The sequence below is a fragment of the Tetrahymena thermophila genome (genome assembly GCF_000189635.1).
Source record: "Tetrahymena thermophila SB210 genomic scaffold scf_8254564, whole genome shotgun sequence".
NCBI lineage: Eukaryota > Ciliophora > Oligohymenophorea > Hymenostomatida > Tetrahymenidae > Tetrahymena > Tetrahymena thermophila.
Genome location: NW_002476335.1, coordinates 402394 through 423248, shown reverse-complemented (window position 1 = coordinate 423248; position 20855 = coordinate 402394). Strand labels below are relative to the sequence as shown.

Sequence of the window (20855 nt, the reverse complement as noted above, 5' to 3'; positions counted from 1 at the left end):
TTTTAATAGTAAAAAAAATAAATTATAAAAAGAATATCTATAAAGCAAATTAAAATATCAGAATGTATGGATTGGTTATTATTTTTGTTGTACAATTTTAGTTTCTCTTTACATTCTTAAAATTTAAATACTTTACTTCTATCTGAAATGTGTTACTTAGGTTGTTTTTTTTATTTTTATTTTATAAGCATTTACTGAAGTGGAAAATGTATGAAATAAAAAAATAAATAACATATAAAATATAAAGAAATAAACTATGCATCAAATCACTTTTTTTATCAGACTGATTTTATTTTTTAAAGTATTTTTTATGATACAACTCTAAAAAATAATTAATTTGCTAAAATTTGGTATTGTTTGATTAAGAATTGTAAAAATAACATAAACTTTGTTATATTTAATAATTTAACAATTAATAACTAGAATTTTCAAAAAGCCAGTTTATAAAAACTACTTTTATAAACATTTTTATTGCATTTGATATGTCTACTAATAATGCTGTTAAGCGTTCATAAGTATAGGAAATAGCTTTGCCTTCAGAAAGAAAAAGTTTTTTTACTTTGTTTCACTCTCCAAGTAGTACTGGATATAGTGGAGCAACAACTTCAGTAAATTGGATGAAATAGAAATTTACTTTTCCATCTGATAGAATATAAAATATTGATACTGAAAATATGGCAGAACATCAAATTGAATGTTCTCCTACCGCTTAATTTTAGACTTAGATAGGCTTTCAAAATTCTTAATTATAAAGAGCTAACAGTTTCAGGGAGATTCCAAAGACTCAAAATTACATAAATGCATAAAAAAGGCCTTTGACAAGAGAATAAGAATACTAATTATATCCAGCTCTTAAATATAGGTTAATTTGAATAATAATTTTTTAAATGATAAACATTAAAAATATATTATAACTTAATAATTTATTATAAATTAGAGATTATGCGAGCAAGAATACTTACATCAAATTCACAAATTACAGAACCAGCTCAATAACTAACTTAAATAAAGACTAAAAAGAATTATTAGATTTTCAGCCTAAATCAGCAAATAACCGTTAGTTAAATTTAGATGATTTACTAGAAGCTCAAAATTAAATGGAAATAAATACTGATAATAGTTCTTAAAAAATATATGTTAAAAACTAAAAAGGGACATCCCAAATTATTAAAAATGAAAAAACTGCATTTAGTACAGAAAAAAAGAAAAAACCAAATAAAAATTAAGGGAAATAATCAAAAAGTAAATCAAATCTGTAAAGCACAATAAATAGATCAAATAGTACTAATTGCTTTACTCTCGATATCTAAAAACCATTCTTTATAGCATCAAGGGCATAAATAAATAGTTAACAGAAATAATTTTAAACAGATTAAGTAAGCTTTATACCTGATCCTTAAAATTCTGAAGGAGGAAATCAAATACAACAAACATAAATTTAAAACGATATTAAATCTTAATTAAACGAAAGTTAGAAACAAAAATATTTTATCTCCAGAACAAGATTTCGTAATACAGATGAAAAGCTAGTAGGTACTTATAAAACTAACACTTCTTAAAGTTAAAATTTATTTGACTTGAAATAAGTATCTTAGTAGGTTCCATAAAAAAACTTCAATACAAATTAATCAGAATAAATACTGACTGATGTAGATATAAGGCTTATGATGATTTCTGCAGGAATCGATCCCCTCAAAGATTACTTATCAAGGAGAGCCAACTTTGGCTGCAAATCAATATATAATCCAGATTTATTAAATCACTTTGAAAGAATTAGCTCAAAGAACCGATATTATTCTTAACAGAATCCCTCATCTGATAATGAAAAAAAATACTAAACTTAAAAGGATGTTGAGGAGTACTACCATCATTTAGAGAGATTTGACAAAGAGGGGAATGATGAATATTTTATTCAGACTAGAAAAAATGCAACGAATTACAACAGATTTCATATGTCTAAGCCAAATATCAGAATGAGATATGAGTAATAGCTAAAAATAGCTAATTATTTAATTACAAAAGCATAAGAAGAAAAATAAAATAATATATAAAAATATATATCTGCTCCTCCTATACAATAAATAATTTCAGATTCAGAAAATGAGACTAAATAAAATACTGAAAATAATTTAGTACACGGTTTACATAAATATTTATTAGCAAAAGACCTAATTAAAGAAACTTGGAAATAACTTTAGTAGCCAGAAACACCTAATCCTAATAAAATTGTATAAATGTTAAACAATAATACAGTTTCTTCATAGAGTTTTAGTGCTTTGCTAAAAGAAAAAAATTTTATAAAAAACTAAATCTCAGCTAAAAGCTCACAGCCTGTAAGTATGAAGAGTATTGATTTTGATGATACTAAGATAAATCAGTTAAAGTAAAATGAAAACCCTAGCAACTAATAAGAAAAGTTAGAAAGCTAGTTTAAGTTTTAACAATTTATTATTGATTAAGGCTTATAAGAAATGAACCACTATGATGAAATAGTAAGATGGTATAAATAAAGATTTTCAGAATTAAATTAATAGGGAAAAGAAGGCAGAAATAATTAAAATACAGAAAAATTATCTTAAGGTAACTCAGCTCAAAAGTCTAAAAGTAAAAGCAGGAGCTAGAGTCCTAAAAACTAGAATCTATAATTAAAAGATTGCAATATTAACTCTCAATAAACAAATCTTCCTACTGAATTGAATGTGTATACTCGAGAGGATATTTTTATTAAAAAGACAATTGATAAAATGATAAACAGTGATGAAATTGATATTGTATCACTTTCTGATATTGCATAGTTGTAAAAAATTATTTATTAGAGATAAACTATTTTACAAGATCTAAAACAGATAATTATTAAATCAGTCAATGAGATATTAGCTGCAAAGTTAAAAAAAACCAAGAAGAAAAATAAATCAAATTCATAAGAATTTAGCGAATAATTTAATAAATAAAATAGCACACTTGATAGGTAGAGTAAGTAGTAATTACACAGAAGCTATTCTTCTTAAAAGCTTTCAAATTAAAGTAAAAGTATTAGAGTCTCTACAACTTAGTAAGCTGAAAGAAAAAAAAAGTATAAACAATAAAATTCTTTGGGCTATTAAGATTATGTCCAATCAAAAATGGAAAAAGAATTTTTTAGCAAGCTTAAAAAAAAAACAAAAAAGGGAGAAAGTTCAACTTTCATTACAGATCATCCATAGTAGGAAGATACTAAAAAATTATTACAAAACAAAAACGTATTCAAAGATAGTATGAAGTAAAATAAACTAGAAGTAACAGATGACGTTGATTCTAAGAAAGAAAAAGTTAACTAAATTGATTTGAAATAATTAAAAACTCAAACTCTTTAAAGTTAAGAATCTATTACCCCTTTGTAAAAAAATGCATCATTATCATAAAGCACCCCATTAAATACACAAGGATTCAAAAATATAACGAAGATTTTAGATGAAGAATCTTAAAATGATTTCTTTGAACTTAATTAATAAGCAAAATAAGAAAACTTTAATAATGACAACCAAGAATAGTAATAGCAATCTATTAGTCTTACAAAGATAAAAAGTCATCTACTAGAATTAACTAATAGTAAATAATAGAAATAAATTATTGATTCTCATGATAAATAACAGAAATAAATTGTTGATTCTTTTGATAATTAATAGAAATAGATGGATAATTCTCTAGATAAGTAATAGAAATCAGTTGTTGATTCTTTTGAGGGAGATAAAAATAAAGATATTAAAATTTCTCAAAGCATATAAAGTGAACCAAAGCAATCTTAAAAATCTTAACAATCTAATACTTAGAATGACTCTATTCCAGCTATTGACAGCATTAACTCAATTAAAGAAGCAGAAGATTAAATAGTTTATGATGAAAGTATGGAAAAAAATATTTCTTTGAGTTAAGTTTCAGAAAAATCTTAACAGAGTGATGTCATAATACCATCATTTAGCATTTTTAGATAAGAGTCCCCAATAAAACAGCATGAGCCCATAAATAACATTATTAGTTTATCTTAATAGGTAAATTGAATTGAAATTATTTTTAATTAATTATTTTATAAATTTATAAACGGTTTTTATTTTTATAGAAAATAAGATTCAAGAATTCATATGATTATATTTAGCCACTTATTGAGGATTTAGATGAAAATGAGTCACCAATTAATTAAGTTAACTTAAAAAAAAACTAAACATTTGAAATTTAATTAGCATAATAAAACTCCTAGAGTACTTAGAAATCTATAATTATGTTGAATGAAGAACGCATATCTTTAAGCAAGTTTAATCCTCTTTATGCATAAAAGGATTCTATGACAGATTTGCAATAATCAGACGAGTAAAGTAAAAAAAATAAAATTCCAAGCATAATGATATCTGATTCCTTGGTACAAATAAGAAATAACTCTATTGTTGATGATAGTTTCAAGTTAAACTAAGAAGATAAATTTAGTGAGTATTCATCTCTTAGTTAGGCAGAAGTAAAAAGAAATAGAGAAGTTAAGTAAAGTTAGCAAATACTTATGGATGCTTTAAAATAAGCTGATATTGGATAGTAAAGAGTAAATACTCCTTCTTTATTGGAATTACCCAAATCAAAAAATTACATAACTTTATCGGCAAATAAAGACTCCCCATAATTAAATTCACAAAGATCTAATTAATCTTCTAGGTCAAATTTGGATTCCCCACAACTTTCTGCTGTACCTGACACTTAAAGAAGTATCTAATCAAAAACTGAATACGAAAAAGAAAAACTAAGTTAATTGATGACACAGCAGCAAAGACTTAACAAAAAGAAAGCTATCAAATCTAGCCAAAGAATGCACTCAGATGCTTCAAAAGTTTTAAATTTATAGCAAGCTAAATTGGCTATGGCCTAACAATTTAATGCTTAACAGGAATTCAATCATTTGGAAACTTAATCAATCAATACAAGAAATGAGAAAATAACTGAGTTCTTTGAAATGGCTGACAAAGTCATTGCAACAAAAGCAACTCTTAACAAACCTGGAGGCTATAATCCATTTTTTAATGAAGAATAAGCTGAAAAAATGATAGAAAAATTAAATAAATCTAGAAATAGAATCGATAGTAATGAAAACGAATTAATCAGTAACTTAAAAGAAAGAGTTGCAACTCTTGAAGATGAAAATACAAATTTGAAGAATTTATTGAATGAAAAAGAAAATAGAGAACAAACTTAATTTGATTAAGAATAGAATCAAACAGAAATATATGGTAAAGATCAAAATTCATCAAATATCAAGAATGATACAGAAGTAAGCTCTCACGAGGAAAAAAACAACTAGAATGAAGCAATTTAAAGTATTAAACAATAAGTGGTAAACTCAATAAAATTTAAAATAATTTATTTTAATTAAAATTTAATTTATTTTTCTTTAATTTTATTTCAAATTTAATTTATTTATTTTTTTTTACTCTATTTAAAAAAACATTAAGAGATTTGATGTATAAAATGAAAATGAATCTGATGAACAAGATTAAAAGCAAAAGAATAAAAAATAAGAATTGGATTAATCCTAATTATATTCAGGAGATCTAAGCATTGGTTTGGAATAGGAATCAAGTGTTTTTGCTAGTGATTTAAAGTCTTAAAGTCAAATATCTTTGACAAGATTACAAAGCCAAACAAATTTGAAAGATGAGAGCAAAAAAAAGTTTTTATAGAAAAAGAATAGTATAAATACTAACAATAATAAATAAAAAAGCAGACCTACACTTGTAAAGACAAATACCTAAAATGAATTTAAGAATAAAGAGGGATAGAAATTAAGATAATCAAATAGTATAATATCTACACTGCAACACTAAAAATCAATGAGTAGTTACCCATATTAACAACAGCCATCATTAAGTTATCTTGATGAGAACCCCTCTATTAATAAAATCCTTACTTAACATAACCTATCTGATATTCAAAAATTGGTTGATTAAAAGTTTCAGAATAAAAAATCAATAGCTTAAGGATTCAGTGCAGCTTCTTTATTTTAAATTGTGAGTGAGTCTTTTGTAGAACTAGAGGAGTAAGCAAATATTATGAAAGAATAAGACTCCAATATATTTTCATTTAAAAAGTAAATAATTTTAATTTTATCTCAAGTCAAACTATTAAAAATTATTTAAATAGGAGCGTTTCTAACCTTAAATCTTCATAAAGATTAATAAAAGCAAAAAGTTTTAAAAACACAGCTTAAAGAGGAGCACTAAAATAAAGTGCTATTAATGAAATACTAAATGAATACAGAATAAATGATAAGATGAGTCTAATTGAAAAAAGAAAAGTTATTTAAAAGCTAGTTGATAAATTAGAATAAAGAGCAGATATAGAAGAGGACTAGAATTTTAATTTGATATTGTACAAGTAAGTTTAATAAGAAATGTAATTCATAAGTTTAAGAGAATCTTGTGAGCCTGAGTAAATCTTAGAACAAAAACCAAATCTTTAATAAGATTTATCTTTGCTCGATTAAGTAGACAAAAATAAAAGAGATTTTGTAATTATTTTAAATATATAAATAAAAAATAATTAATTTTCAATTGGTTTTTTATCTTTAACTTTTATTTTATTAGATGAGAGCAAGACTTAAATTCAGTGATAATTTAATATTGAATCAGAAAAATAATATCTTGTAAGAAGTAAATGAAGAAGACCTAGATATAGACAATGAATTTATGGATGTAATTTAAAGATTAGTCAAATAAAATGAGGATTTAGAGGAGGAAATAATAAGAAAAAAAATATTTTAAGACCAAACTATAATAATACAAAGGGCTATATAAACTAATTAAAACTTAGCTCCTGTTGTTGAAGATATTTAACAAATTGCACTCTAATAATCTCTAATACAGTTAAAGCAAAATAAAAAGAAAAATTTATAAAATAATGTACATACATTTATGAGATAGCCTACAAAATTCTATAGCCCTTCTAAGAAGATGTCAAAGTAAGAGCAAGAAGTATTTAATAAAATGCAAAAGTTATAAGAAAAATTCTAAAAAGCACTTAACATGATGAGCAAAGAAGAAAAAAAGGAATTAAAAAATGTTTATCTAAATATAAAATACAGAGCAGAATCTAGGTGATAAAATATATTCAATTAATTATTTAAATTATTTAAAATACTTTATTTTTATTTATAGTTTTTAAATTTATTTAATTTCAAATATTCTAATTATATTTTTATACTTGATAAAAAAATAAAAAACTAATTATTCATTTATTTTTGAAAAATATAAATAACCTTATTTAAACTATTTTTAATACTTTTTTATATGACAGCTGCTAAATATACTTTAATTGCTCATTAATTAAGACATATTACTATCATTAAAAATAAACTCTAAAACTCTTTTTTGAATTTTAATATTTTCATATTAAAAATTATAAAATTTTAAATATAAATCTAAATTTATTACATTTGATTATTGAAAATACTTAGTTTTTAACAATAAAAAATCTTTAAATTTATAATTACTTTTCTATATTATTAAAATAAATCTTATTTTGATTGAATTACCTATAAAAGAAATTCAAACTTCACAAAAATTTTTATGATTTCTTGTGCACAAGAAATTTTCTTATAAAGTGTCTATTTCAGGTATAATAGATAACAAAAGTATTAACATAATAAAGTTATATTAATCCATAAATTTATCTTTTTGTGATATTTCTATGAAAGCTCCTGCTTTTACACATGAAATGGGACAATGTAATTTAAAATTATTATTATAAAAGCATATCAATTTTCTTTTCTTCATTAAATAATTTAAACTTTTTAATATATAGTATTTGTTTGCCACATTATTTACAACTATTGACCTCATTTTTTGGCCATAATTTTGTTAATTTAATAGAGATATTTTAGAAACTTTTTTAGAATGTAAAATCGAAATTCAAATATCATAGAAAGATATAAATACTTAAGTAGTAAAAAAATTAATAAAAATATAATCAAAAATCAAAAATGGAATAAATGAACGATCATTAATATTTTATATAAGAAGCTATAAAAGAAGCTGAGTTGGCTGTAATTACTGGAGATGGAGAACCTTTCGGATGCGTTATAGTTAGAGATGGAAAAATAATTGTAAGAGCTCATAATAGGTTATACATCGATTATGATCCTACTGCCCATGCTGAAACAGTGGCTATAAGATTAGCTTGCAAATAAGAAAAATCCCTAATACTAAAGGATTGCATTATATATGCTAGTGCATAACCTTGTCCTATGTGTTCTACTGCTATTTCAGCCTGTGGAGCTAAAGAAGTTTACTATTGCGTTCCTGGAACATAAATATAAGAAGCTTTTAGTTAAATTACTAACTTTGAGGAACTTGGCCTTCATCCTAAGTAATTTTTAAGGAGAGAATATCCCTGCACTCATATACATAATGATGAGGGTTTAAAAGTAATTAACTCTTACTTTACTTCTAAGAAACCTAAATGAAAAATAAATTTATTTAAATTAATTTATAAATAATAGTTTATATTTTTTTTATAGATGGATGATACACTAATGTATTTTTATTTTAAAAAATATGAATGTAGATTTATTTATTTGATAAGTTTATTTAATTAAAATATTTTTTTTTATTTTTCAATTTAGTTTTTAATTTAAAAAAAGTGAGTTGATATTTTTATTTATGTTTAAACAGCTATAATTTAAATATTAAAAGTTCAATTATTTTTAATAAAATATTGATTTATTTCTCATTTGAAGTTTATATATGGCGGAATAATTTAGAATAATTAGAATTTGTTAGGGAAAACAAAATAAACAATAATTTATTTATTTATTTATTGATTTAGTATGCTAAATTATTGAAAAATTAAGATTATTTTTTAATTAATTTTTACTACAATTAAGTAGATATTTTAAAGATATTATTGATTAAATTAGGGAACAATTTTATTCTATTAGAGATGGACGATGGTGAAGATTATGGCCTACACTTAGCTTTGTAAAATAAAAAATCAAAGTTTAGAGTAGAAATAAGATAAAGACATTAGCATGCAACTCTATAATCTAATAGAACTAGGCTATTATAAAATAGAGATTAAATGAATTAGCAGTAGTAGTAGAGCTAAGTTAAACAATAAATTAATAATGATTAAGAAAATAGATCAGTGCTTTAAGAGATACTTATTAATATTGGGTAGTTGAGAGAGATGTAAAAGGAAGAATTAGGAAAACTATTTGATTAATTAATCGATTATATTTTAGAATAAATGTGCTTAGACTAAGTAAAAATTAATGAGTTCTAAACAATATTTAGCGAAGAAGCAAAATCTATTTTTTTGCTAGATCTACTCTTATCAAACTAAAATGAATTTGAGTATACTTTGAAATAAATAATATTATTAGGTAATTGCTTATGTTTTAGTGAAGAAATGTGTAGTATATTTATGAAAGGTAATTATATGTAGAAGCTCATGAATACTATGTAAATCTATAGTAATGAACCTAAAATAATTGACAAATGCTTACACTGCCTTTATAATATTTTTAGCTAAGAAGATTTTAGAGATAAAATCATAGATTAATATCCAATAATCAGCTATATTGAAAATCAATACCAGAATGTATTTTAATTACCATCACTTTAAAAAGAAGACTAATTCATAACTGCTCTGCTATGTACTACGGAGAAGCTCTTTTTAAACCCTCCACATATAAAATGTAAAAAACTAAATAAAATAATTTAATACTTACATATGATGATTATAAATGCCTTCAAATTTAATGATCCCGAATACATTTTTAATCAAATCATAAGTATAATTTTGGAGTATCTTGAAAACAATAATGATCGAAATATTTAATGTTTTGTGTAGAATAATTCTAAGTTAATACATTTTTTGGTGAATTGCATATACGAATAAAAAAAAACTTTAAAATAAAGCATTTCTAACATGTCTACTTAAAGTTAAATGACAGAATAAATTAGCTAAGGCAATAAAGCAGATGAAAATAAAAAATTGATTAATATTTTAAACATATTTATCAATATTACTGCTTTAGATACAAAATATGACATTAATGGACTCCTTTACAATTTATACAAGTCTACTAAACTTGTCTAAATTTTGGGATCAATCCTTTAACCTCATTAAAAGTAAGTTGAAATCAATAAAATAAATTCATATATTGCTACAATCTTATCAAATATTGCTTTGGGTGATTTAAAAACATAATAACTTATCTTTAAAGATAAAAAAATTCTTAAAAAAGTAAATAGCATTTTAGACGAATAAATATGGGATGAGGTAATTAATATTTTTTTTTAACAAATATTAAATGAGTGATTTTACTTTATAAAAAGGTTCAAATGGAGATAATTAATATTCCAATAAATCTTGCTTGTTTATCTACAGAGTAACTTATTTTATTAACTAATAACAATAATAAATTTTTTTTTTAATGCTAAAGAGATAGCGTAGATTTGGTAATAGAAAATGGATTGTTTGAATAAATATCTAAAATAATTAAATCTTACTTTAACTTAAACAGTAAAACACTTAAATATGCTTTATTAGGTATTGAAAATATTCTAGAAAGCAGTGAAGAGAAGTTAAAAAAACAATAAAGTAATATAAATCAATAAGCTTTATTTTTAATTTAGCAAGGGTATTCACAAAGCTTTGAGGAACTTTTTAACCATGTAAATGATGAAATTAGCCAAATTTCTGAAAGAATATATGAAAACTATTTAAAAAAATACTGAAAACTCATTTATTTATTCTTCTTATCCTCATAAAATTTGAATTACTGATTGCTAAATAATTAAGAGCTATAAGAAGAGAAGAATTTAGATTAATAAAATGAAAAAAATTAAAAAATAATAAGAAACTGAAAATTAAATTCTAATTAGTTCAAAATTCATTATTTATCTTTTAAAATTGTACAAAAATATTTATTTTAAGGTATGCAAATTTTCGAGTATATATTCAGTCAGATTTCATAAAAAGATATTTTTTTTTTACGTTTTTTTTTGTAAATATTCAAAAATAAACTTTTTAATAAATAATTAATATTTGATTTAACAGGCTTTTTTCCCTTACTGATTTTTTTGATAAAATTATGTGAATTTGATTTAACAGAAGATTTTTACTTCTAAGATTTTTTTAGATATTTAGGTATCTAATTAATTAAAAAATTTGTTTATTTCATATTGAATACAAAAAAGTAAAAATAGTAAGAATTTTCAGATAATTATTGATCAACATCAAAAAAATAATTAAATCAAATAACAAAAATTTAGGTAATAGCTGAGCTTTGTTTGATTCAATGAAAAATTTAACTAAAAGCCTTACTTAAAATTAGAAACAATTCAATGAAGAAAATTGGTATGATAATTATCAAGATGAGCATGAAGCTAGAGGTAGTCATAGGGCTTTTATTAAGGCTCATGTTGGTCATACAAGCTATGAAAAAAGAGATTAATTTAACAATTATTCAGAATATTTATTGAGCGTTTTAGGATTTGCTGCAGGGTTTGGTAGTGTTTGGCGTTTCCCTTATTTAATTTATAAAAATGGAGGAGGAGTTTTTTTGATCCCTTATTTTTTAATCCTTGTATTAGTAGGAATTCCTTCTTTTTATTTTGAAACAGCTATTGGTTAAATGTTTTAAAGAAGCCCTCCTTAGTGCTTTGAAATTGTAATTATTATTTCTTTAAATATAATTAACTCCTTAAAATATAATAATAATGTTCATATTGTTTTACAAAATAAAGGCTAATAGGAAGTGGAAAGGGTTAGGAGTGTTTGGGATACTCTTAACATTGAATATGTCAACTTACTATAATTTGATACTAGCATATTCAATCTACTATCTTTGGGAGAGCTTTAAATATCCTTTGCCATGGAAAATTGATGATATTTATACTTCGCCTGAGCCTTGGAACACTGTATAAAATTTTTTAAACAAGATCACAGCTATATGAATTTTTATTTAAACTTATTAATTAGGAATATTTTTATAAAGATGTTTTAAGATCCTCATCAGGGCTAGAATCTATAGGATCTGTAGTCTGGCCTTTATTTTTTTGCTATGTTTTATCATAATTTATAGTGTAACTTTTGTTCTAGTTTAAATCTTTAGATTACTTAAATTGATTTTTTAAAAAGGTACTTGTGTATTTGTAAGGGAATTACTGTTTCAGGTAAAGTTTCTGTGATTACAGCCTCTTCTCCTTATATTCTTCTTTTCATACTAATGATAAGAGGACTTTTTTTGGATGGAGCAATGAATGGTCTTTCTTATTTATTTTCACCAGATTGGTCGAAATTATATGAGAGCTAAGTATGGGTAGATGCAGCCAACTAAGTTATTTTTTAAGTAAGCACAGGATGTGGAGTTTTGATCGTTTTTGGAAGTTATCGTCCTATGAACCAAGAAATAATAAAAACCTCTTACTATATCCCTGTAATAACTGTTTGTTGTGGACTATTAGCTTCTGTAGTTATCTTTACATTCATGGGTTACATGTCGAATGTTACCAATATTGATATAAATGACATGCCTTTAAAAGGACCCGATCTTGCATTTATCGTTTTTCCAGCTGTTTTAGTCTAAATGCCTTTTTCTAATATTTTATCAATAATATTTTTTATGGTCATGATATTCTTAGGTATAATTATAATTCAAATATATAGATTAAAATCTAAAAACAATAATATCACTAAAAAAGGGATCGACACTTAATTTGGATAGATTGATGCTTTAGCTACAGCAATAGAAGACGAGTTTCATGGAAAAAATATAGAATACAAAGGTTTTAGCATTTAAATGAATTATATCAGAGCTGGTGTTTGTATAATTGTATCTCTATCAGCATTTCTCTTTTGCTCCTAAGCTGGATTTTTTTATCTGGATTTTGTTGATAATTATAGTGTTAGCATTAATATGTTTGTGTGCATAATTACAGAAATTTACTTTTACTTTTACATTTAAAACTGGGAAGAAGTTGAGGAAAAGATTAAAATAAATATTGGGTAATAAACTCCCAATTATATGATATTTTTAATGAAATATATTACACCACTGATTTGCTTCATTCTCAGCATGATTGCAATCTATTTATAAATATTAGATATATTTGATTAAAAATGGTGGGTAGCAATATTAGGATGGACAATCACCCTATATCCTTACTATTCTATTTATCACTATTACTCTAAGTATAAAGACATATATGAAACACCAAAATCTTACCCTACTAATTGCACAGAATTAAACGAGCTCTAGAGTTGAAAAAAATTTGTAGTATAATGAAAATAATAAAAAATTAAGTAATTAATTAATACTTAAATAGAAAAATTGACTACTTGGTTATTAATTAAATAAGTAATAAAAATATAAAATTAATTTGTAATTAATTTTTTAATTGATTTATATTAAATATAAATATGCAAATTTATTTATTCAATTATAATATAAGTATTAATAAAGAAAGCTTATTAGTAAGAATTAAATGTCACTTTTTATAAAATGTTATTCAAGAAAATAAAATATATATAAAAGAATCTATTTAAAAAAACATACTTTTTAACATAAAAAAACAAATTAGTTAATTAATTAACTTTATGGATAAAAGTATCACACATTTAATATCTTACCAAGAATAGTAGAAAGTCCAATAGTCTTAAAATGGATACTAACAAATGATTCTGGGAAAATACCTAAGCATTCAACATCAGAAAGAGTATATTCGTTAAAGAATTATATTAATTCTTAGATAATAGGTAATTAAAGTTAATCTTCAGCACTTGTTGTATACTTCTTGGCATTTGAAATGAGTTCTTCAAAAGTGAAACCAGTTATTGAAGCAGGAAGCATATCTTCTATTTTTTAGGTATTCAAGTTAATTGAAATTCCATTAATTAATGAGGCTAAAACTAAAAATGCAGCTTCCTCTTATTTCTTTCTTCTTGAATACTCAGCATAAGAGCCATCTTCTTGTTTTATTTCCTTAAGAATTTTAGAATAGAGAATATTTCTTAAATTATCTAGCATAAATGAAGAAGCAGAAAAGCTAGCATTTATTTGTAAACCTTTAATTAAATCAGCTAAAATACTATTGGCAGTTGAAGCTGATTTCTCGATGTTCAATTAACTTGAGCAGCTTAGCTTTAAAACAATGCTTTAGTCATCAACTTTAAATTCATTAACAATATTTTGATAAGAATCAGCAAGAGAAGTAATAAGGTTGTTTCCACTAGAAAATGAAAGAAGGAGATCATTGCCATCCTTTTCAACCTAAATATCAAGCATAGACATGTATTATTCAGAAATTTCAACAGGTAGAATGCATTCAACAAACTACTTTACTTATTCTACTAAATCCTATTTTATTAAATATTTTTTATTAATCAAATAATCTCTAGAACAAAATAATAGAAAAAATTTTATCTATTCACAAATAGTTTATCAATAATTTTATATAATATTTTAGCTTTAAATTTTAGATTTTGGATCATCAAAAGTTGATTAGAGTTTTATTGTTGGTTGTAAAAATAAATAAATAAACAAACAAATAATCTTTCTATAGCCTATAGAAAAATTTTATGTAAAATAAAATCTTATATTTAAGATATCTCCTTCAAAATTAAGAAATTTTAAAAATTAAAATCCTAACAATCGAAAATATTTATTACCTCAAGAGCTGTCTTGGCCTCATCTACATTCTTAGATGTTTTTAGCTTAATAATAAAACCAGGCTTAGAACCTAACTTAAATAATTCTTAATATTTTTAGCAGTCTTTCTTTGACTACTAATGACTTGAGAGATAGAGGCTCAAAAGAGTTTAGCCTTCATTTGTTCCATTGTTAATAGAAACTTCAAATTTACTCTGCTCATATTATTATGGTCCACTTTCCTTTTATTTTTAAATTACTTTCTTAGCTTTAGATATTTATTTTTGCATTTGTTGCTTAAAGTAGAAAACAGGGAGGAGATTCTTTTCTTTGTTGTCCCACCATACATAAAATTCTTCTAAAGATATAGCCTTTTCATCTTAATGAAGTTCTTAGTGCTTAAATATCTATTAATCAATCATTAAAATATATTAAAAAACATTAATTTTGGATCTTCATAAATGTTTCATTAGTAATTTTATTAAATTTATTATTAGAACAATTTATTTACATCATTAACATCCTTATGTGAAATTTACTCGAACTTTGATGCAAAAGCTGTGAACTGTTAATAGTTGAGTTTGCCACTCTTATTTTCATCAGCTTCTTCAAATGCTTTCTTTAATTCCTCTTTTGATACTGTGTTGCTGGAGGCCATTTTATATTATAATTAAATTCAATACTTTTATCTAAATTATTTGTCTGATTTATTGATTTTTATTAACAAATTAAAGTTTATGTTTTTTATTTAGAGTTGGCTTGCAAAAAAAGCATCAAATCTTTGAATTTAATATTATAAAAATTAAAAGATTATCAATATCCTTTTTTTCTCATCAGAATATTTTTTATTCCTGTCTGGTCTCCCTGAAGATTATTTATTTACTTTTAATATCTATCTCTTTATGCTTTAATATTCATTTAAATAAAATTGAATTTATTTATAAAATTCTGCATATAAAATTAAACATATCAAGAAACGTATTTTCTATTCTCAAAAAAAAAATTTTATTTTTAAAATGTTTTAGATTAAAATTAAACAAATTTTAATAATTCAAAAAAATATTTTTAATTAGCCAACTAAAAAAATTAATGAAGCTAAAACACTAAAAAACTTTAATACAAAATAATTATTTAAATTATCTTAAAAAAAGTTAATTTATAAATAACTAGACTACAAAAAAAACTAATAAATTAAAAAGAGCTAAAATAATAATATATTTTTAATGTATTTTATTCTTGAAAAAAAAAATTTTAGAATATTATTTTCTTTTTGCATTTTATTTTCTATCTTTTAAATTGATAACAAGATAGTAAATTAAAATAAAATGATGAATAGAATACTTTTCGTTAATGAGTTAGTTTTAAAATTATTCAAAATCAAATTCTCAATTTTATTATTGTAAAAGTAAAATGAATATTAATAAATAAATATTTTTATTTATTTTTGAGCCAATTAATTTTAAATAAAAATTATTATTTGTAATATTTAATTTAATTATGCTAGCTCGTTTGTATTTAATCAATTAATAAATTAACGTTATTTATTTATATAGTAATTAAATTAATGGTTTTTTCAAAATGTATTTTAAATTCTTTTTAATTATTATTTTGAATCTTATTGTTATAACTATTGATAATAAACTACTTTAGAAAATTTTATACAAACAAACAAACATTTTAATATTATATTATTGATTATTACATTAATTTGAAAGTAAAGTTATATTATTATGTAATAATAAAATTGCGCTTGATATACAAACCAACACAATTAAATAATTAATTAATCAATAATATTGTTATATTTTAAAGTATAATCTACATATATAAGCATAAGCAAGCAACAACTTTTAAAATATGAATTTAGCAGTAAAAGATTCTGGAAATATAAATAATGGGGGCTCTCTTTTTCTTACAGCTGCTTCTACAAATGAACAAAATACAATTGATTCAATTAAGAATTCTCGAACAAAAATGCTTTTTATAAAGCTGGCTTAATAAAAGTATGTGATTTAGATTGCAAAATTAATATGAATACATTTTTGAATTATCTTAATGAAAGTGTTGAATTGCAAATTTCATTATAAATATTTTAAATATTTTTAAAAGTCTTTAGAATTCTATCAACAGCGATACTATCTAGCCCTAAAAACCGATGACCCTTGAATAAAGAATTATTTAGGCTTAAAAATAGCTGAGGTTATTATAAGATTAAATCAATTTAAATTCTCCTAGGACAACTTAAGCTATTCATAAATTGAGGTTACTTCCTGAAGCATTTAAATTAAAGTATAATTTATTTTAATAATTATTGAGTTTTTTGATTAGAGTTGTAACTGAAACATGAATTAAAAAGGTGTGAGCATGAAATCGAAAAGATTTACAGACATAACTTGGAGAAAACATAAAATCAAAGCTAAGATGAAAAAACAAATCTATACTTTGATTCCTTAGAGTAAGATAGTGATTAGGATACTGAAAAATTTTCAAACAACTCTCGAAAAAGATTTTATAAACATCTTAGAGAACTCATAAGTAGATAATTTTCTATTATTTTAAATAAATTGAATTTGCTTTTAAAATGTTTCTTTAATAATCCAAACTATTTTTAGGCAGATATGAGAGTGCAAAATCTGAACGTATGTAAATTATAAAGGAAGAAAATGATAATCTGAGGTCTACAGTCTATGAAAGGTTAGAATAATTTTATTAAAATACTGATAAAATAATTATTTATTTTTAAAACAAGTGGATTTTAGTTTAAAAAACCAAAAAAGAGGGATCCATTAGAAGCAATAAATTTCGAATATAAATTGCAGTAACTAAACTAAAAAAAGCAGAAGTAACTTGAAGTTATTGATGTAAATAAAATATAAAGTATTTGTTGTTTGATTGATATTTTAAATTAAAAAGAAATAAGCATCTATTATTTTTGAGAATGAATTCAAGTATAGATAATGGTAGTAAAAAGATGAGTTCAAAAATTCTCAATCTTAAATGTTGTTTGACACTCATTATAAGAAAAAGGTAACTAAAATTATAAAATTACTTTTAAAAATTTATTTAATATTTAATATTAAAAGATAAAACATTTCAAGTAACTGTAGGAAAAAAAATAGAAAAGGTTTTAAGAATCCGTCTAGAAATAGCACTTTGTTTAATCAAAAAAGCTTGAAAAGCTTTAAAAAGATTTAGTAAAGAGAGATGAAAAATTTTAAACATTTTTTTCTTCTAGATTTGATACATTTCCTGATAGACACAAAGAAAAAGAATAGTAAAAATTGGAAGCACTTCATAGAAATTAGTCTATTGTTTAGCAAGTAAGTTTTAAGCAAAGATTTTCATAAAAGCTATTATATTATTTTGGTAAAGAAAGATGATTTCAAATTGCACTTACTTAAAATGAGGTAAGATGAGAGAGATAGATAAGGCTCCTAATTAGTATAAGAATTAATAAATGATAAAAAAAAAGAGTTGAAGTAGAAGAACGATTAAAAGTTAGCTAAAATATAAAAAGCAGTTTAAATTGAAAATGAAAGAACTAATGTTAAACTGAATACCTATCTAGAGAAGATAGAAAATGTTAATTTAAGAATGAGTTTAAGGGATTAAGAATTTAAAAAGCTATTAGAGTAACATAGAAAGAAACAAAAAGAAAAATTAATGAAGTACGAACATCGTGTTGACTAATTAGATGAAATGATGGAGTAAATATAATAATTTTTTAGAAATATTTTTAGGGTAATAATACATTTCTTTAATTAAGGAAATAGAATGAAAAATTAAATGAAAAAGATGAAAAAAGAGTCGAATAAGCAAGGAGATCGATGGTAATTAGATTTATTTATACATATTCATTAATTTTTGAGTGTGCTTTTTGCTAATAAATAGGAAGATAGAGACTTAGAGTCTTTAAGAAAAGGAGATTTGCTGTAGTAAAGATTAGAATTTAATGCTGATAATTAAAATGAAAACTGGATGAAAAAGGTAAAATATAAATAGAGCTTTCACTCTCAAATTTAAATTTTTATTTTTTTATTGAATTAGTAACGAAGAAACGATTTGATTATGGAGAGACATAAAAAAGTTAAAGAAAGAGCATAAAAAATTTAGAAGGAAAGAGACATGCTTTAAGAAATATCGATGTGAATATTTTTTTGAAAATAAAAATACATATAGCAAGCAAATTTCTTTTAAACAATTAGGAAAAATACGCTGAAACTAAATACAATAAGATAACAATTAGACTATAATTTATAGTTTATGAAAAATGACCCAATAGAACTATTATATTTGTAAATAAGAATATTTTTATATTTCTCTAACATCTTTAAAATAATTTTTGATTAAGAAAATTCAAAAATTTAAATCTATCTGATGAGCTTTTAGAGAAATTCATACAGAACTAAAATGATGAAGAAGAAATATCTCAAGATGAAATCAAGAAAGCAGTAAATAAATAAAGTTAAATATAAACAAGCATTTTACTTTTAATTATTTTATTCAAAAGGAAAAGGAGAATCCTAAATAGAATCAAAGCTCTAAAAGTCAGGAGTTTAAATTTACTTTAGATTAAGAATAGATCAAAAAACTTCAAACAAAAATCGATGATGGTAAATATAGTACAACTAGTGTATTTAAATCAATAAAATGAACAAATTTATAAAACCAATTAATATAATAGTTAAAAAAAACATCATCAAATGATATTAGTTTGTTCATTTGTGAGTAAAATTCATTCACAATAATTAGATTTAAATAAATAAAAAAATTATTTATTTTTTACATTATTTTTAAATATAAATTATTTATTGTGTTTTGAAGTTTTATTTAATTTATTTTGTTTATAATTAAAAGATAAACCCATAATTAAATTTTCGCTTTTATTTAACACTTTAATTAAATTAAAACACTTAATTTATTAAATTTGTTAGTCAATTTTATGTATAAATTAAATTATCTAATTAAATGATGATTCAAGATAGGGACAACAGACTTTAATTCAACTGTTGACATAATCGATAGTAGATCCTGATAAAATTATATTTTTATCTCCTAAAATATTTTTAATCTTAAAAAAAAGATTTTTTTACTTTATAGATTAAAAAGTATTTTAATATTATCATAAATTAAATAATTCATAATTTTTATTAGTATTTTGCCTTTAATTAATTAATTAATTAATTAATTAATTAATTAATTGATTACTTATTTAATTTAATAGAATAAAATGTAAAAAAAAAAAAATTTTTACCTTTTAATAAAGTATTTTGATTTAAAAGTAGAAGAAATCTTTCTGTTTTTTTTTTATAAAATATTTAATCTCAAAAAAAAAAACAATAAATAGATAAATAATAAAAATTATCAGTATAACAGTTAAATAGGGCTAAACTCAGTCTATCCTTTAACCATGCTTTAAATAATTTAGGAAGAATCAAAAAAAATATAAAATTAATAGGAAAAAAAAAGTCCATCAGCTATTTGCTCTTTATTTTGCAGTATCTCGATTATTTTAGCATTTGCTATTTTATTTCTAATTTTTTAGAGTGAAGAAGAAAAATATAGCGAATGTAATAACTTATAATTAAGAAAATGGAGCTTAGCCACATCAATTTATTTGTTTATTTCAGCATTTATTCTTTTAGTTGTTAAAATTGCTAAGTTGGCTACAAATAAAGCAAACAAGCTATATTTTTATTGTGTATTTCTATTATTTTTAATTGCTTTAATATTTGCAATCGGACTAAATATTAACAATAGCAGTGATTGTGGATCTCTTTATAAACTTTCAATAGCATTTTACATTATAACTTACGTAAGTATAGGACTATCAGCAATATCTTTGTTTTGTTACCTTCCTCGTTTTAAAAGTGCCTTAAATAATATACAAAAAGAAATGATTTACATGCATGACTAATTCAAAACAAAGAGATAGAATAAAGAATAAATTTAATTATAATCATAAGAATGATTTGATAGATATTTGAGCCAAAATGCATTCTAAATACTTAATTTAAATATTTAGTCAAATTATGAAATAGATATTTAATTTATTCTTAATACCTATTAAAAAGTAGATTATTTTAAATTTTAGTCTAAATTCTTAATAAAATACTAATAAATTCTTTTTTATTTGACATTAGAATTAATTATCACTTGAATTTGTTTAAAGTTAAAAAGTAATATT

At 22.7% G+C, this 20855-nt stretch overlaps 7 protein-coding genes across 7 annotated transcripts; 5 read left to right on the top strand and 2 right to left on the bottom strand. All coding sequences in view use genetic code 6, as the record gives it.

Annotated features, from left to right (window-relative positions):
- Positions 1-335: 335 nt before the first annotated feature.
- On the top strand, positions 336-7112 carry TTHERM_00218900 (hypothetical protein; the record flags this gene model as incomplete). The annotated part of the gene is made up of 6 exons (XM_001020562.3): positions 336-862; positions 938-4028; positions 4097-5350; positions 5469-6103; positions 6157-6523; positions 6600-7112. The coding sequence occupies exons 1-6, from the start codon at positions 483-485 to the stop codon at positions 7110-7112; spliced, it is 6240 nt and encodes a 2079-aa protein (XP_001020562.2). The 5' UTR covers positions 336-482.
- Positions 7113-7993: 881 nt separating this feature from the next.
- Positions 7994-8476, top strand: TTHERM_00218899 (cytidine and deoxycytidylate deaminase zinc-binding region protein; the record flags this gene model as incomplete). Its single annotated transcript, XM_001470853.2, has 1 exon — positions 7994-8476. One exon carries the CDS (start codon positions 7994-7996, stop codon positions 8474-8476), a length of 483 nt encoding a protein of 160 aa, XP_001470903.1.
- Positions 8477-8811: 335 nt separating this feature from the next.
- TTHERM_000218898 (hypothetical protein) lies at positions 8812-10995 on the top strand. Its single transcript, XM_012798735.1, has 3 exons — positions 8812-10296; positions 10353-10405; positions 10460-10995. The coding sequence occupies exons 1-3, from the start codon at positions 8953-8955 to the stop codon at positions 10752-10754; spliced, it is 1692 nt and encodes a 563-aa protein (XP_012654189.1). The 5' UTR covers positions 8812-8952; the 3' UTR covers positions 10755-10995.
- Positions 10996-11317: 322 nt separating this feature from the next.
- On the top strand, positions 11318-13285 carry TTHERM_00218890 (Na-dependent neurotransmitter transporter; the record flags this gene model as incomplete). The annotated part of the gene is made up of 5 exons (XM_001020561.3): positions 11318-11689; positions 11766-11939; positions 12001-12104; positions 12160-12662; positions 12723-13285. 5 exons carry the CDS (start codon positions 11318-11320, stop codon positions 13283-13285), a joined length of 1716 nt encoding a protein of 571 aa, XP_001020561.3.
- A 345-nt stretch (positions 13286-13630) lies between these two features.
- TTHERM_00218880 (EF hand protein) lies at positions 13631-15326 on the bottom strand (the record flags this gene model as incomplete). Its single annotated transcript, XM_001020560.3, has 3 exons — positions 13631-14377; positions 14689-15075; positions 15180-15326. The coding sequence occupies 3 exons, from the start codon at positions 15324-15326 to the stop codon at positions 13631-13633; spliced, it is 1281 nt and encodes a 426-aa protein (XP_001020560.1).
- A 1199-nt stretch (positions 15327-16525) lies between these two features.
- Positions 16526-19872, top strand: TTHERM_00218870 (transmembrane protein, putative; the record flags this gene model as incomplete). Its single annotated transcript, XM_001020559.2, has 13 exons — positions 16526-16671; positions 16778-16957; positions 17025-17203; positions 17281-17362; positions 17418-17529; positions 17582-17695; positions 17752-17988; positions 18041-18375; positions 18435-18498; positions 18560-18655; positions 18716-18813; positions 18874-19119; positions 19179-19872. 13 exons carry the CDS (start codon positions 16526-16528, stop codon positions 19870-19872), a joined length of 2583 nt encoding a protein of 860 aa, XP_001020559.2.
- Positions 19873-20032: 160 nt separating this feature from the next.
- Positions 20033-20473, bottom strand: TTHERM_000218869 (hypothetical protein; the record flags this gene model as incomplete). The annotated part of the gene is made up of 1 exon (XM_012798734.1): positions 20033-20473. One exon carries the CDS (start codon positions 20471-20473, stop codon positions 20033-20035), a length of 441 nt encoding a protein of 146 aa, XP_012654188.1.
- Positions 20474-20855: the final 382 nt, after the last annotated feature.